Source organism: Myotis lucifugus, unplaced genomic scaffold, assembly GCF_000147115.1.
Source record: "Myotis lucifugus unplaced genomic scaffold, Myoluc2.0 scaffold_44, whole genome shotgun sequence".
NCBI lineage: Eukaryota > Metazoa > Chordata > Mammalia > Chiroptera > Vespertilionidae > Myotis > Myotis lucifugus.
Genome location: NW_005871092.1, coordinates 4,138,984 through 4,153,675, shown reverse-complemented (window position 1 = coordinate 4,153,675; position 14,692 = coordinate 4,138,984). Strand labels below are relative to the sequence as shown.

Sequence of the window (14,692 nt, the reverse complement as noted above, 5' to 3'; positions counted from 1 at the left end):
CCAACCTCGGCCAGGGATTGAACCTGCAACCTGGGTACTTGCCCTTTACTAGGAATCAAACCCGTGACCCTTTGGTGCTAGGGCCCACGTTCCAACCACTGAGAATACCAGCCAGGACAAAAAAATATTGGCATCTTTAATCATGAGTCTTAAGACATACATATTTGCCTTGATAAATTAACCCCATTAATGGCCTGTTGAGATCACAGTATTCTAGGACACTTTCAACTGGGTGATATTAAACTGCTCTTGTACACTTGATTCTCAAAATCTGAAGCTTGTGCAGGTGGTAAGAATGCTGCTGGACTTGCATTCTTAAAGTCAGGTGTGTCTAAACACATGAGTGGAATGACAGAAGTCACCTATTTGAATATTAATTCTTTCCAAGGCAGGGAACTTGAGCTCTGTGGGTCAGGCTTGTAACAGTTAACAATAAGGGAAGGGCACTTGGGAATTCAGCAGTTGCTAAAACAAAACTCTGCCCCATTTTAGTGAGGGCTAGGAAGGGAGACAAGCGAAAGACATGTCAGATGGAGTCATATATGTGAAGGTGGCAGGTGGGAGGGTCTGATGGAAGTGACATTTGAAACAAATGAGAGGACAAGTCACCTGCGTCTGGGAAGTCCTGCAGTTTAGACAGAGACAAGAACTGCAGGCTGAAATGTGCCTGGCCTGTTTGAGGGAAGGGACAGCAGTCAGTGCAGGAATGAGCGAGGGTGGTATGAGGAGGTCAGGAGGTAATAGGGGCTCGACATGGCAGGACCTGTAAGGTAATTCCTGCCTTCCCTTTGGCAACTGAAGACTAGACATTTCTTCAACTTTTCTGAGCTGAGTGTAGAAAGACCAGGAACGGCCTGGGCCAGTGTGGCTCAGAGGTTGAGTGTCAACCTATGAACCAGAAGGTCACGGTTTGATTCCTGGTCAGGGCACATACCCCGGTTTGGGGTTAGATCCCTAGTGTGGGGCGTGTAGGAGGCAGCCGGGAAATGATTCTCTCTCTTCATGGATGTTTCTATCCCTCTCTTTCCCTTCCTCTCAGAAATCAATAAACATATATTTAAAAAGAAAAAAAAGAGAGAAGGACCAGGAACGTTCTTTTCACTCCAGTTAGAGGCCAGAAAGAAACATTGAAGATTAGAGTATGACAAAGATGGTAAAGAAAAAAAAGATAAATCGGGCTCGTTTGGAGTTAGGGCTCAACTGTCACTTGTTTTGTTGTTTGCAGCTATGGAGTAAGAAGGCCTGGTCCTCTCAGTGTAGTAGTAGCTGCCTTCAGTAGTTAACTTGGTTGCATTCTAGAATCACCTGTGCACCTTTCAAAAATCCCAGTGCCAAGGCTGTGTCCCAGACCATTTCAATCAGAATCCTTGGGGTAACACCAGGTGTGGAATCTTTCTAAACTCCCAGGTAATTCTGGTGTGTAGCCACATTGAGAGCCACCAGCTCACATGCATGTTAAGTCGTCCTTGCTTAAGGCTGATTCTCATCATGGTCCGTGAGGAAATGCACACCTCAACGTAAGTATCCACAATAGTTTATTATTTGAAAGATTTTACAAGTGGAAGCAACACATGTTTTTGGGGGTGAACCAGAGCAGGAGCTGGAGTTCCTGGGGGAAGAGGCCAGTGGGTCTCCTCTTAGAGAGGCCTGCTGCACAGGCCGGTCTGTGTTCCCAGTTCAGGAGGTTTTTACTCGGTGCTCTGCTTCGTCCACTGGAAAGTGCACTTGACATTGTTCCAGCTCCTTCCCCCACAGCTTCCAACTCAGCAGCAAACTGTAAGGGACAGATTCCGTCACCAGTCGTGTCCCTGTAGATAACATCTGAACATTCTTTCGGACATGTCACAGGCCCAACTTTTCATTCTCCCAAGTAAGACAGCTAGAGAGGCTTGGAAATCTTCAGTACAATCAAACACATAAGTACTTAGAAGAAATCTGTCTTTCAGATTCAGAGCCGTGGTAGGTCAAGACTTGATTGAAAATTCTAAAGGTTTTGTGGAGTAGTTAGAAAATGAATTATAAAACAGCTTTGCAGAACTTAAGCATCTCCTGAACATGGGAAAGTCTAAGTGTGGGGACTGTTGACGGTTCAGTTTTACTGAAAGAAAGTTTTACTGAAAGAGGTCACAAAAGGTCACTTACACAGGCTGGAGATCATGAGGAAGGGACAAAGACTATGAAAGGACTTTGAAGAAAGGCATGTTCATAAAAGTAGCCTGAAAACCTGAGTGTCCACAACATTTATGATGGGAAAGACAAGATTTATTTAGTCCGGAGCTAAGCTGCATTATAAGTCTCTCAATGATGTTTCTCAAAGCTCCAAAACTATAGTTATAATTTAGTAGGCAGAACAACAGACAGAAGAAAAGACAACATGAATGTAAGGCTAGTTTTTAATCCATGTTCCCACAACACAGGCTCCCTCAGAGCCCCTTCCAGCCGTCAGTACCTTAACCTATTCCTGCATGCTCTCATACAGGCTGTTGATTTGGGTCTGAAAGTACTTGGAAAGCTCTCCACGCTTTGCTTTCAATGTTGGTGTCAAGAGCCCGTTTTCAATGGAAAAGGGGTCTGGGTGGAGATAGATGCTTTTGACCTGGAAGAGAAGAAGAACATTCACACACATGCGTGCACACACATGCGCATTTATTAGTGATTTGGATTTTCCTGCAGAGCCCTCTAAGTGCTATGTGAAGGACCTTACAGAATATTTCACCTTATAAAAAAAATGGGGTTGAGCAAGTGGTAAAGAGAAAGAACAGTAACACATACCCATTCTCCCACACTTAAAATTTGGGAAAGAGATGAGTAGGGAGAAGGGGGAATGAATAATGAATAGCAAATAAGTGACTGTACAAATAATTACAAAAGGTCACTGCCATTTATTGTTGATGGGTCCATGGCATGAACTCTAAAAGCCAGTTCCTTGGACACTGTACATTTAAACCCCATTCTCAATGCAACTTTAAAACTTCCTAGAAGGACTTGAGAGACCAGGAGGACATCTGAAGTACATACCTGTTCGAAGGACTTGAGGCCACCTTCTTTCCCAACCTTCTGCAAGTCTTCTAAAATGGCTTCCTTTACGATCTAAGAATGTGAAACATGGCTTAAAGCATGGCTGTTTGGAAAGCCTACATGAAAGGTTAAGCATGAACCGACTCCAAATTCCTACAAGAGCTTGTTGGGAAATAAGCAGGATATGGGAGTACGTACAAGCGCATTTCATGCTTAATATTACTCAAAAGGGAAATCTAAATTGTAAAGGGGTTTTCTCTGAATGGCATTTTTAAATTTTCTATTTTCCCATGCCCTCCCCCATAAAGAGCATATTACTATAAAAAAGAATGGTATTTGTTACTTTTAAACTCCCCATCCTAGCCTCCAATCTAATAAAACCAGTGTTTAGCGTTCAGCCACCTGCCACAGATTCAGGAAGAACCTGTTCTTCCAGACAGAAGGCTCTGGGAACTCATGGGTGCCCAAGCTGGTGGGCCTCCCCTCTCCCACGATGGGCCCCAGGGTGGTGCATAAAGTTTTGCTACATGAGACTTACTTGGTTTTGGCACAGTTCTTCAAAGGAGCCCTTAACCCCAAGTTTGGCTGCAAATGTGGGGAGCACTTCTGAGTCAGGAACCACCACTGCTACCAAGGATGACTATGGAGAGGAAACAAGGCCGGTGAGAATTATTATACGGAAGTTTCCCAGTGGCTAACAAAGGCGGGATCATATCTTTGAAATAGACATCTCCCAAGATCTCTGACTCAGTACCAGTGTCCTACTCTTTCCTCACCAGATATCTCAAACTCTCCTGGAACTCGAATCCCATTTTCCCTTTACAAAAATGTTCTACTCAAATTTGATTGATCAAAGAGAAGTGTGGTGTTTCAACATTAAGCTTAAACCATCTCTGGCCTGTCCATATAAACCCTCCCCCACTCTCCAAAGCTAAGTTTAAGCCTAGGGTATATGACACAGTTTGTGCCAAAGGACTTCTATTCCACTTGGGTATCCTTTTAATGAATGGCTACCCTTTAAGTATAACTGTTTATCAATCCTACTGACTTGTTTACAGAATCCATCCTAGTTTCAAACTATATTGCCTTATTTTGAGATTTGGAATGTGGCTTGATTTCTTTAGTTCTACAAGCTTTTATCTTCTCATCCTAAACCCACTGAAACAGAATCCCTGTAGCCGCCGGGATCAGCATGGTCTGTCCTAGAAAGGGCTATCGTTAAAACAAAGTATTACCCGTAAGCTCTCCCCATGCACAAAAATTTGCTGCACTGGTCCACTCCTGCTGTACACGTTTTCTATCTTCTCAGGAGCGATGTATTCTCCTTGGGCCAGCTTGAAAATGTTCTTTTTACGGTCAGTGATCTTCAGAGTTCCATTCTATACGAGACAAACAGAAGACAGCGTCAGTGTTTCTGAGGCCCCTGTGGGTGGTATCTGTGGAGAAGCTGGTGATGTCCTTCTTTAAACTTGGCTTCTCTGGAGACTTTTGAGCCATCTTTCACTTCTCATTCTTGGCTTTGAGTAAAGGGTAGGTAAGAACCTGTCTGTACTGTGTGTCTCTTTGGAGGGTCAATGTGTACCCTGAGAAAAAGCCCCCAGGACCTGCTGGGGTTGTGTAAATGGTTGTCTTATCTGCCAAAGACATTTTGTAGCTATAAATATCTAATAGTTTAATGCCCGATTACTTCATTTCCAGCACTCCCAGAGGTAGGGAAGGAAGGATCTTTTATTAAGAATTTGGTGTCGTAGCCGGTTTGGCTCAGTAGATAGAGCATCATCAGCCTGTGGACTGAAGGGTCGTGGGTTCAATTCCAGCCAAGGGCATATGCCTGGGGTTGCAGGCTGGATGCCCTATAGGGGGCATGCAGGAGGCATCCCAATCAATGATTCCTTGTCATTATTGATGTTTCTATCTCTCTCCCTCTCCCTTCTTCTCTGAAATCAATAAAAATACATTACAAGAAAACCAAATATGGAATAAGTTAGATCTCCCCCTCCTTGACTCCTTTTTCTGTATCCCTCCAGTTAGATTTGGGAGCAGGCTAAACAGCTCTACTGTGCTAATGTTAATCAACAAGTCAACAATTGTTAGTATAGAAGTAGGGCCTGGATGGCTCTCTCCCCAGCCACCAGGGGTCATTTGATGTCTCTGAGCTCATTGGTCTGAGGAGCTTAGGCTCTTAGGGATTTGAATTGCAGAATTGGGACAAGTGTTAAATACAATCCACATGATCACACCTTAAGTAGGGCAGTAGACTGCACCAGCCCTGGAACCATCAACAAGGCTGCCTCAAGAAATAAACCCACAATCCAGCCTAACATTATCTGAAACTTATTAATAAGACTAAGCCCTTTATAACTCCAATTTGGGGATGCATATATTGCCCACATTTTACGCTTATTAGAGCAGAGAACGCATACAGAAGCAGATAAGTTAGCATGATACTACTAGACTCAAATCTATGAGATTCATCACCAGAACCAATGTTCTCAGAGTTTTCACCGAACATTCTGTGACTATCACTTAAATCTTGAGAATATCGAGCCGGAAAGGAGTTTCAGATCTGGTTACATCCCCACTCCCCAGCACATAGTAGACACCTTTTCAGAGGGGACCTTGGAAAATCCCCTACAGGGCTCCTAAATCTCCATCACAATTAAGCAATTATTTCCTCTCTTCTTAGAAAAATGGATGGGGTTGGCAGAGACTACTTACCTTTGTTAGCAAACTTAAAAAAATGGAGCCATATATTCCACAGAGAGAGGCAGTAAAGGCCACTGAGAGGCAAAGCCTAGCCTCTGCACATGCCTAGTTTAGAAATCTTGCCTCCTTGTTTTGATATGTCTCTACGTGTTAGGTAGAAAGAAATGAATGTAACCCTTTGAAACTTGTAAAAGGCAAATAGTGTGAGCCCATGGAGTTATCAAATCACAACTTCTTTCTTAATAAAAGTAAACAAATAACAAAAGGAAAACACAGACTACTACACCCCTTTCCTGGAAGAGTCAACTAATTTTCCTTTGGCTGCAAGCAAATCTATTCCATTGTCACGGGAGTCACGCCAACTCAGCTGATCATCCCACTCACATCTCTGCCCAGCTTGTCGATAAGCAGATGGTTCTCCCCAGTTCTGCAGCCTATGCTCCCCGAATTTTTGAAGAAACACCCACCGGGAGCCAGCGACCAATATCTCCTGTGTGAAGCCAGCCATCTTTGTCCAGGGCTTCCGCCGTCTTCTCGGGGTCCTTCAGGTATCCTTTGAACACGTTGACACCCTTGATGCAGATCTGCACGTAAGAAGGTACAAAGTGATGACAATGGCAGAAGGTACTACTCCAGGCCTGGGTACTTTATCAAACACCTGTTCCCACCCTTACATCATCTGATGGTTTCAACTACTGTGTGAAGAGCACTCGATTGTAATCCCCAGTGTGGGGGACAGGAAAGTGCGGTTCAGAAACATCCAATGCCTTGCTCAAGATCTCAAAGGAGTCTAACCCACGCCTGCTCACAAGGGTGTGCTCTCCTTAATACAAACATCCCCACCACCAATGCCTTGCCATGACTACTGGGAGCAACCCACCCACCTCTCCTTCACCGTTCACTGAAAAGTAGTTCATGTCTGGCACATCTTCCAGCTTCACGTGATTGCAAGCCAGGGGAACTCCGACATGGCCTAGAACACACCACACTGAGTCAGCTGGGAAACTGTAACACGGTGATCATTCCAGGAATATTTCAGAGATACTTATGGATAGACTCTAAAAGGTAAAAGACTGAAAAATCATCTGCCAAGATAGGAAGGCCTGGACCAAAACCAGAGTTGGCTTTTGCCACATTTATCTAAACCCTTAAGTCCAAGCTCAATTAGAACCCTTCTCCCAACCACTGCCCCTCCCGCCCAGCAGACTGAGAACCTACCTGTTTTCCAGTCCCCGGGTAATGTGAATGTACAGCCAGCAGTGCATTCTGTTTGACCATAAGCTTCAAACACCTGGGAAGGCCAGAGAAGGGCTTTGAGACCGACTCAAGGTAAAGCAGGAGCTGGCCATGCTTTAAAAGAGGAGGAAAGCGAGGCCTCTGAGGGTTGGAGGTCACTTCATGTCATAAGACCTGGAGTTCACGCCTGAGCTGCTAAGTCGTCACAACTAAGGGCTCACTCAAAAACCAAAAGGGTCCAGAAACAGACCAACGTATGGAAAGTTATACTGTACTTTGGGAAATGTGGCATTTCAAGTCGATGAGAAAATGAAACTTTTTCAATAGAAGAAAAGACTAGAAAAAATATTTCTAAAACAACAAACATGAGTATTATTACTATCTGAAGGACTCTTAGAAAGCAATGTGAAAGAGACCAAATTATCCTGTGCCTGTTTTTCTGTAAGGAAGTGATAGAATGATTCATGGAAGAAATACAGATGCCAATAAGTGATAGAAAAGATGTTCAGTGTTTTCATGTATCTGATGGTCTAGGATTTAAATGATTGGCAAAGGCTCTCACTGTCAAAAATGTGGGAAAATAAGACCTCATGCATTATTTGCAGAAAGGAATAAAAAAACACATACAAAAACAAGACCTTACTAAAGGGAAGTTAGGTAATCCCTACTTGCCAGGATTAGTCCCCAAATTGATCATTGCATTCAATACTAATGAATATACAGGTATCCTTATCACTTCATTGATTATAACAGCAAAAAGAAAAGGTAAGTATCTCTTGTCCATCAATAGGAGACTAGTTATTTAGGTCTATTCACCAAACTATTCCAAAACCATTAAATAATGTAGATCTTTGTTTGACAAGGAACAATATCAATGGGGCACTGTTTAACAAGTATGTTAGAACCCTATGCCCTTTATGTAGGTTTCCATATGCATAAGAGGTGACTAGACGGATATTTTCTCTTGATTTTGAGATTTTTGGGGTGAGTGTCTCTTTGGTACTTTTCAGTTGTGTTTTCAATTTTATTTAAACAGCCTTATTTGTTGCAAAAGTGAAATAAGCTACCTTCAAAGGTGCTTGGCTTACCGGACATCCCATTGCCGCTCGGAGGAACTCCAAGACGGGAGAGGAGATGGGGGCAGCGCCAGTGACCATGATGCGCACCTTCCCGCCCAGGCTGTCCTGTTCAGTAGAAACAAAAACACCCGCTGAAGCCTCTTCCCCTGGCTTCATTTTCCTCCATTGCGAGATGGGTTGAACAACCCACCCACTATTGTTAGGAGAATTAAACTTGGTAATTTACAAAGCACTTAGAATAGGGCCTGGTACTATGGGAAGGCACTTAAAACGTTAACTATTATTGTCACTACTACCCACAATAGCTGGGACCAGATCTGCATTTTTAAGATTTCCTCCTATAATTTGTATTTTTGGTCCCTTCAAATTACTTATAATCTCAACAGACTACCTTAAAAATATATATGAGAAAGTGCTAGAACCTAAATACAAAGCATTTTCTGAACTTGGACCAATTCCCTTTAGTGACAAACAAGGTTGTCCAGGAGAGATCTCAAATGGTGAGTGAATACAGAAAGTAAGCAAGGATCTCCAGTTAAAGAGATGCTTGCCCGTCAACCTACCTGGATCTTTGCAAAGATGAGCTTGTCCCACAAACTGTCGCGTCTGATGATACCCCTTTTCACCTCATTGAATTTACTGGAAATAGCCATTTTCAACATGAACTTCTTCAAGGGGGTCTTGGCTGAATTTTGGACCTACAGGGTGATAACTCCTTTTAGTTGGAAACCTCCATAGAGACACACCCCAAAGCTCATCCATGAGCAAGAGATGTTGCCATCTAGCTTCATAAGGAAGCACCTCTCATAATAATAAAGAGCCCAGAGAATTATGCCCACGTATAATTCAGAGCTCCAGTTCCTCCGGATACCTTGGCACACAACTTTGGCAACTGACATAATTACGTCTTCAAAAGATGGTCAGCACCAATCTACAAAGTCACTTGGGACTACTAGATAATAACCAGCTCAATGGGCAGCACCCTGAGGGTTTTTGCTTTAATAGGTCGAATAAGGTCCCAGGAATCTGATTGTTTAAACAAGCATCACCTCTCACTCCCCTTGCCCCACACACTAAACTTGGAGAAATACCACTTTCTCTATAACTGAAGTTTCCTTAGCCACAGCACACAAAGCCCAACAGACTTTTCTACTTCAATATTTCTTCCCTGTAAACTTACTGCTGACACTGTTCTCTTCTCAACTTTTATAAGACTCCCCCTAACAAATCATGGACCAAGAGCTGGAACTTAGACTCACACTAATAAAGTCTTGCTTTTTTTTTTTTTAATGGAAATAAACCTTTATTTATTTATTTATTTATTTATTTATTTATTTATGTTCATTGTTTAAAGTATTACATATAGTATTACATATGTCTTCTTTCCCCCCATTGACCTCCCCCCAGCCACTCCCATTCCCTGACACATGCCCTTACCCCCCTAGTAAAGTCTTGCATTTTAAAAATAAGTCCCGGAAGAGAACTGTGTGTTAATACCATATTGTAAAATAACTCTCTCTCAAAAATTAAAAAGAAAGCCCAACCAACAAATGAACAAAAATTATAACAACCAAATCTAACAATCCCATAGCATGATGAGGAGCTGTTAGAATTGTTAGCAAGTCTGATAGAAATGAGGGCTCTCAGTGTCTAGGGATTATCTGTGTACTAGCATGCCGCCCGTCCTATAACTGGAGCCCCAGGATAACCCCTGGTGAGATTCACAAGCATGACGGGGAGTGCTAGGGTCTGAGCGGTGGGGTCACACATGTGGAGAATGGCCTTGTGTTATTTCCTTAAGGCTCTCATGTCTATGGAAGTATGAGGTGCTCGGGCACACAGTCAAGAGCGTGGGTGCTGTTATTATATTGCCTGGGTTCAAATTCCAGTTCTAAGAGCTCTTTGGAGAAAACAACCAAACCAAGACTTGAGTAAGAATCATACAAGATGAGCTTGAGACATCTTATGCCAGGAATCAACGAAGCTATTAAAAACCACTTGGGTCCTGTCAAAGGACATATGAGCAACATGATGGGGCTCCCAACTTCCAAAATGGGACTCCTGACTTCCAAAATAGGAACATTTGAACACTGAGAAGAATGAGTGAAATAGATTAAACATACAAATATGCAAATCACCAGCTCTTAATATTACAAAGAAAATAATCCCATTGGCCAGTTTTAAAGATCACTGGGGCACCAATTCAGCATTCTGAAGATTGGTAAATGAAAGAATGAAATATTTGTTGTGCCCTTATGGGAGCATCATAGCTAATGAATGAAAGAGAAATGATTGAATTAGAAAAATCACCATTTTGCAATCCCTAATGAAAAATAGAGCACTGATAAATGACAGCTAAAATAATTATGTGACAGCCCTAGCCGGTTTGGCTGAGTGGATAGGATGTCGGCCTGTGGACTCAGGGGTCTCAGGTTCAATTCTGGTCAAGGGCACATGACTGGGTTGCGGGCTCAATCCCCAGAAGGGGGCATGCAGGAGGCAGCCGATCAATAATTCTTTCTCATCACTGATGTTTCTCTCTCTCTCTCCCTCTCCCTTCCTCTCTGAAATCAATAAAAATATATTTTAAAAAATAAAAATAAAATAAAATAATGATGTGACAATTTGATTCTGTCCAGACCCATTATTAGCAGTGACTCTGAGCAAGTTATTAAACCCCTGAGGCTCAGTCTCTGCACCTATAAGTTAGGGATATCAAGCATAGGCCTCATGTGCTTTTGTGAGGATACAATGCACGTAGGTGCTATGAAATCAGTCTCTCTGAACTGAGCTCTTTCTCCAGATCAGGTCCAAGTGGTCTCACCCAGAGGAAAGGGGTTTTTTCACAACTGCATTTATAAATGTGGCTGTAAGTAGATGTGTGTAGGGAATGGGAGGCAATGGTGGAAGTGGACAAATCCTTAACAACATAGAGTCCCTAAGAGCCTCCGTCAGGCCTGAGCCAGACAGCTCGCTCACCCCATGGTCAGCCCAGTAGAAGCAAGGCCAGTACCTTATCGTAGATCCTGTTGAGGAGTCGAGGCACCACGGGAAACAATGTGGGCTTCAGTGTCTTCATGTCATCGGGCAGCAACCGAATGTCTCCCTGGAAGAACCCAACTTTGGCTCCACACGAGTACACAACAATCTGAAACCAAAACCAAAGAAAAGGGCTCAGCGCCAAAGGACCGCTTCAGGTGGGGCCCGTCTTCAAGAGGCTGTCCCAAGAGACTCAGCCGCTCGTGGTGCCTCTTAGTCTGTGGCACTAAGAAAAAACACTGCCAATGAGACAAGAACATAATCGTGAGACTGTCCTATAATTGTGAGACTGCCCCGAGTTCAGAAATGTGAAAAAAAAAAAGATTCTTATTAGCCCTTGCTTGTTTGGCTCAGTGGAAAGAGCATCAGCCTGGGGACTGAAGGGTCCTGGGGTTTCATTGTGGTCAAGGGCACGTACCTAGGCCTGATCCCCAGACCTGGTTGGAGCATGTGCGAAGGCAACCAATTGATGGATGTGTCTCTCTCACATCAATGTTTCTCTCTCTCTCTCTCTCTCTCTCTCTCTCTCTCTCTCTCCCTTCCACTCTCTCTAAAAACCAATGGAAAAATATCCTCAGGTGAGGATTGAAAAAAAAAGATGTTTATTAGAATCAATATGTTATGAATCAGATATCAGCACTTTAGTCCAAGGAACTGGTTCTCTCATTCATCATTTCATGCATCAACAGTATTTAAGAAATATTTAAGAATAGGGCTCACAGCCAAAGGATCACTTCACAGGGCATCAGAGAGTGGATTTCCTATTCTTACCACCACCTATGCTTTTGAAAGACCAGCATTGCTTTCAGTCCTCAAATCGGCCTCAGCCTGAGCAGCCCAGAGTCCACTCACAGAGGGGCAGCCCTCCTCCAGGGCACACCACCCTGAACGACCCTATCTTAGACACTCTGGACATCTCACCTGGATCAAATGCTTCTTCCCTGGCCCACTGTGAGGAACTTCCTTTTCTCTAATCCTTGATCTTTTAAAATCTTTGAACCAAAATAAAATTAAAAAGAAGGAAAACATCTCTTATCCCAGGTCAGAATGAAGGGTCTATGGTAAGCTCCTGGTTCTGATCTCGCTCGACTCACAGGCACTGTGTGAAGGTGGGAGCAAGCTGAGTCCCGGTGGACACACACAGATTTAGCAGAGGAAGGCGTCACAGCGAGGTAGGGGAATGCCGGGATTTAGACTTAGCTGTGCCCACTCCCTGTCTACGCCCTTTACCTTAAAGAAAGGACTGTAAATGTTGGGAACCTGCCTTTGGAATAAAGGTGAGACTAAGCAAGTCAGGACTCCCTTCCCACATACCTGCTAGGGCCATGGGCACTCACCTGTACAACCCTCTCAAACATATGAGCCAAGGGGAGGTAGGATATGCTCACATCCTCGGGGGTGGGTGCAAAGCTTTCCTACAGATCGGGAAGGGGGAGGAGACAAAATCGGATTAATGCCAACCTTCTTTACCAAAGAGATTTAAGAACTACCCTTGTTAACTATAGTTAATAACACTCTATTGTATATTCGAAAGTTGCTGAGAGAGTTGATCTTAGAAGTTCTGATCACAAGAACAAAGAATTTGTAACTGTGTGCAGTGATGGATATTAACTACACTTACTATGAGGATCATTTTGCAATACATATAAATATTGAATCATTATGTTGCACACCTGAAACTATTATAATGTTAGGCATCGTTACATCTCATTTAAAATTTAAATTTTTTAAAACTATTTCCTTCCATGAGTGCCCCATACAGTCGTGCAGGGGGTGCCCTGAAGAACTGGGAGAGGTGCCCTGGACTGCGCTGGAGTAGAGGTCTGCAGGGATCCTCAAAGACCACGGCTTGAAAATGCACAGCCCTCCACACAAAGATGCACATGTGTTTGTCCACACTCAGGCCCTTAACCTGTTTTGGTTTTTTTCTTCTCTGCCTCCTCTAGCTTCAAAATTAAAATCTTATGACAGAGTCACATTCTAATGAGGACCTCTTTTTCAAGCTACCACTAACCTCCACACATCTGAGGAAAGCTGAAGCATTTGAAACAACATTTTGATGGGTTAGCATGGCTCCTTTGGGGTCACCTGTAGGAAACAAGAGGTGGAGAGAAAGACCCTTAATGTAGCAAATAGGTAACCCTTTGGCTTTGAAATAAGAAGTGACATTCAATTGGTTCTGTTCCAAAGAGGCAAGCACTTCTCCTGTCACCAAGTCTTTGTACAAGAAGTAGACGACTCTGTTTGTGAATGGTTATTGCTCCCAGAGATTCTACTGCTGACAGCCTTCTGCCCTCACACAGGGAACAGCCATAGCTCAGATAGCAACACAGTAGAAAAGAAAAATCCAAGTAACCTCCCCGTCCCTTGTGTTGTTTTTATGTTGAAGACTTCAGATCTAACCATGTTACCTAGCTATCACCTTATAAACCGGGCAGAGGGAATGGATATAACGGTAGATCATCATGGGCCACATGAAAAGCTATTAGGAGTTCTAATAGGTAGGTAGCTGCCAGGAGGAGGTGGGGTGCACAGTGATCTGTGTAGAACTATCACTGGGTTATCTTGATTGAACGGCCATTCTAGTGGTGTCAAGTTGAGAGCATGGTGGGTTGGGGAAGAAGGTTGACTTTACGATGCCATCTTTAAGACCCCTGAAATTCATAGCATGTAAACTCCTCTCAGTATGTTCAATGAAGTCTATCCACTTATGCTTACAGTTTTCTATCTGGGTATCTGTACTCAAAAGCCTTAGGTGGTGAGCCCCTACCAGTGGTCAGTGACTCAAGCCATGTTTTTGGCTGACCTGAGGTCTTGGCACAGCTTCATGGGCACTGACCTGTGGTCCCACTGGTAAAGCAGACGATGCCCAGGTCTTCTGGTTCAGGAGGCTGGAGGGGGAAGCACAAGGGCTTAGTCTACCATGAACTTTGGAAGTTGAATAAGATTGATTCAAATTCAGGGAGAAGAAAACTTACCACGGGTTTCCTGAAATTCTCTTTGCCTATATTCTACAAAGAAAGAAAGACATAAGTTGAGTTGGATAGACTCATGACAAATACAGCCCTCTTCCTTTTCCATGAGAACAGATCTATGGGAACATCACCAAAATTTCATCTTGGGTCAGGCTCAGAAGCCCTATGGAAAAGCGTAAGGTCTAAATTAAAAACCTTAAGAGGGAAGAAAGACCCCAAATGTCTAAACCTCCACCATACTCTTAGGTGTAATCACCTAGGACCATTGCTAAATCTTTTTGAATAATATGTTTGGTTGACATTTCCAGGCTTACTACATACCAGTCACTTTCCTGAGCAGTTTATGCAATTATTAACTCAGTTCACTCTTTAACACCTCTGTGAGATAGAGACTACTTGATCCTCGTTTCACAGAAGGGGAAAGGGAGATACAAAATAACTTGCCCCAGGTCACCTAGTTCCAGGACCGTATCCTTAACTACCACCAACCACTGCACTTATAAATCCTCCCCTGAGAGCTCTGTGCAGGCTGGCCACAGACCTTTCTCCTCCCCTGGCATGGTTTCTGAGTTGTCCTGAGGAAACGGTTCTCGAAGCTTCACAGCATGAGTCTAATGTACCCCTGTCCTGCCACCCCTG

At 43.4% G+C, this 14,692-nt stretch overlaps 1 protein-coding gene across 3 annotated transcripts in view; it reads right to left on the bottom strand.

Annotated features, from left to right (window-relative positions):
• Positions 1–1,518: 1,518 nt before the first annotated feature.
• Positions 1,519–14,692, bottom strand: part of ACSL5 (acyl-CoA synthetase long chain family member 5) — a 46,407-nt gene continuing 33,233 nt past the window's right edge. For 2 of the 3 annotated variants that reach the window (XM_023753359.1, XM_023753360.1), the window contains 14 exons: positions 14,057–14,089; positions 13,918–13,969; positions 13,093–13,166; positions 12,416–12,493; positions 11,053–11,187; positions 8,603–8,737; positions 8,049–8,144; positions 6,943–7,015; positions 6,609–6,697; positions 6,192–6,308; positions 4,254–4,397; positions 3,557–3,658; positions 3,019–3,090; positions 1,519–2,596 (listed from right to left, as the gene is read on the bottom strand). In XM_023753359.1, the coding sequence (XP_023609127.1) occupies positions 2,456–2,596; positions 3,019–3,090; positions 3,557–3,658; positions 4,254–4,397; positions 6,192–6,308; positions 6,609–6,697; positions 6,943–7,015; positions 8,049–8,144; positions 8,603–8,737; positions 11,053–11,187; positions 12,416–12,493; positions 13,093–13,166; positions 13,918–13,969; positions 14,057–14,089 (1,341 nt within the window). In that variant the 3' untranslated portion in view covers positions 1,519–2,455. The remainder of the gene's footprint in view (positions 2,597–3,018; positions 3,091–3,556; positions 3,659–4,253; positions 4,398–6,191; positions 6,309–6,608; positions 6,698–6,942; positions 7,016–8,048; positions 8,145–8,602; positions 8,738–11,052; positions 11,188–12,415; positions 12,494–13,092; positions 13,167–13,917; positions 13,970–14,056; positions 14,090–14,692) is intronic. The other variant, XM_006088129.3, reaches the window with a different exon arrangement.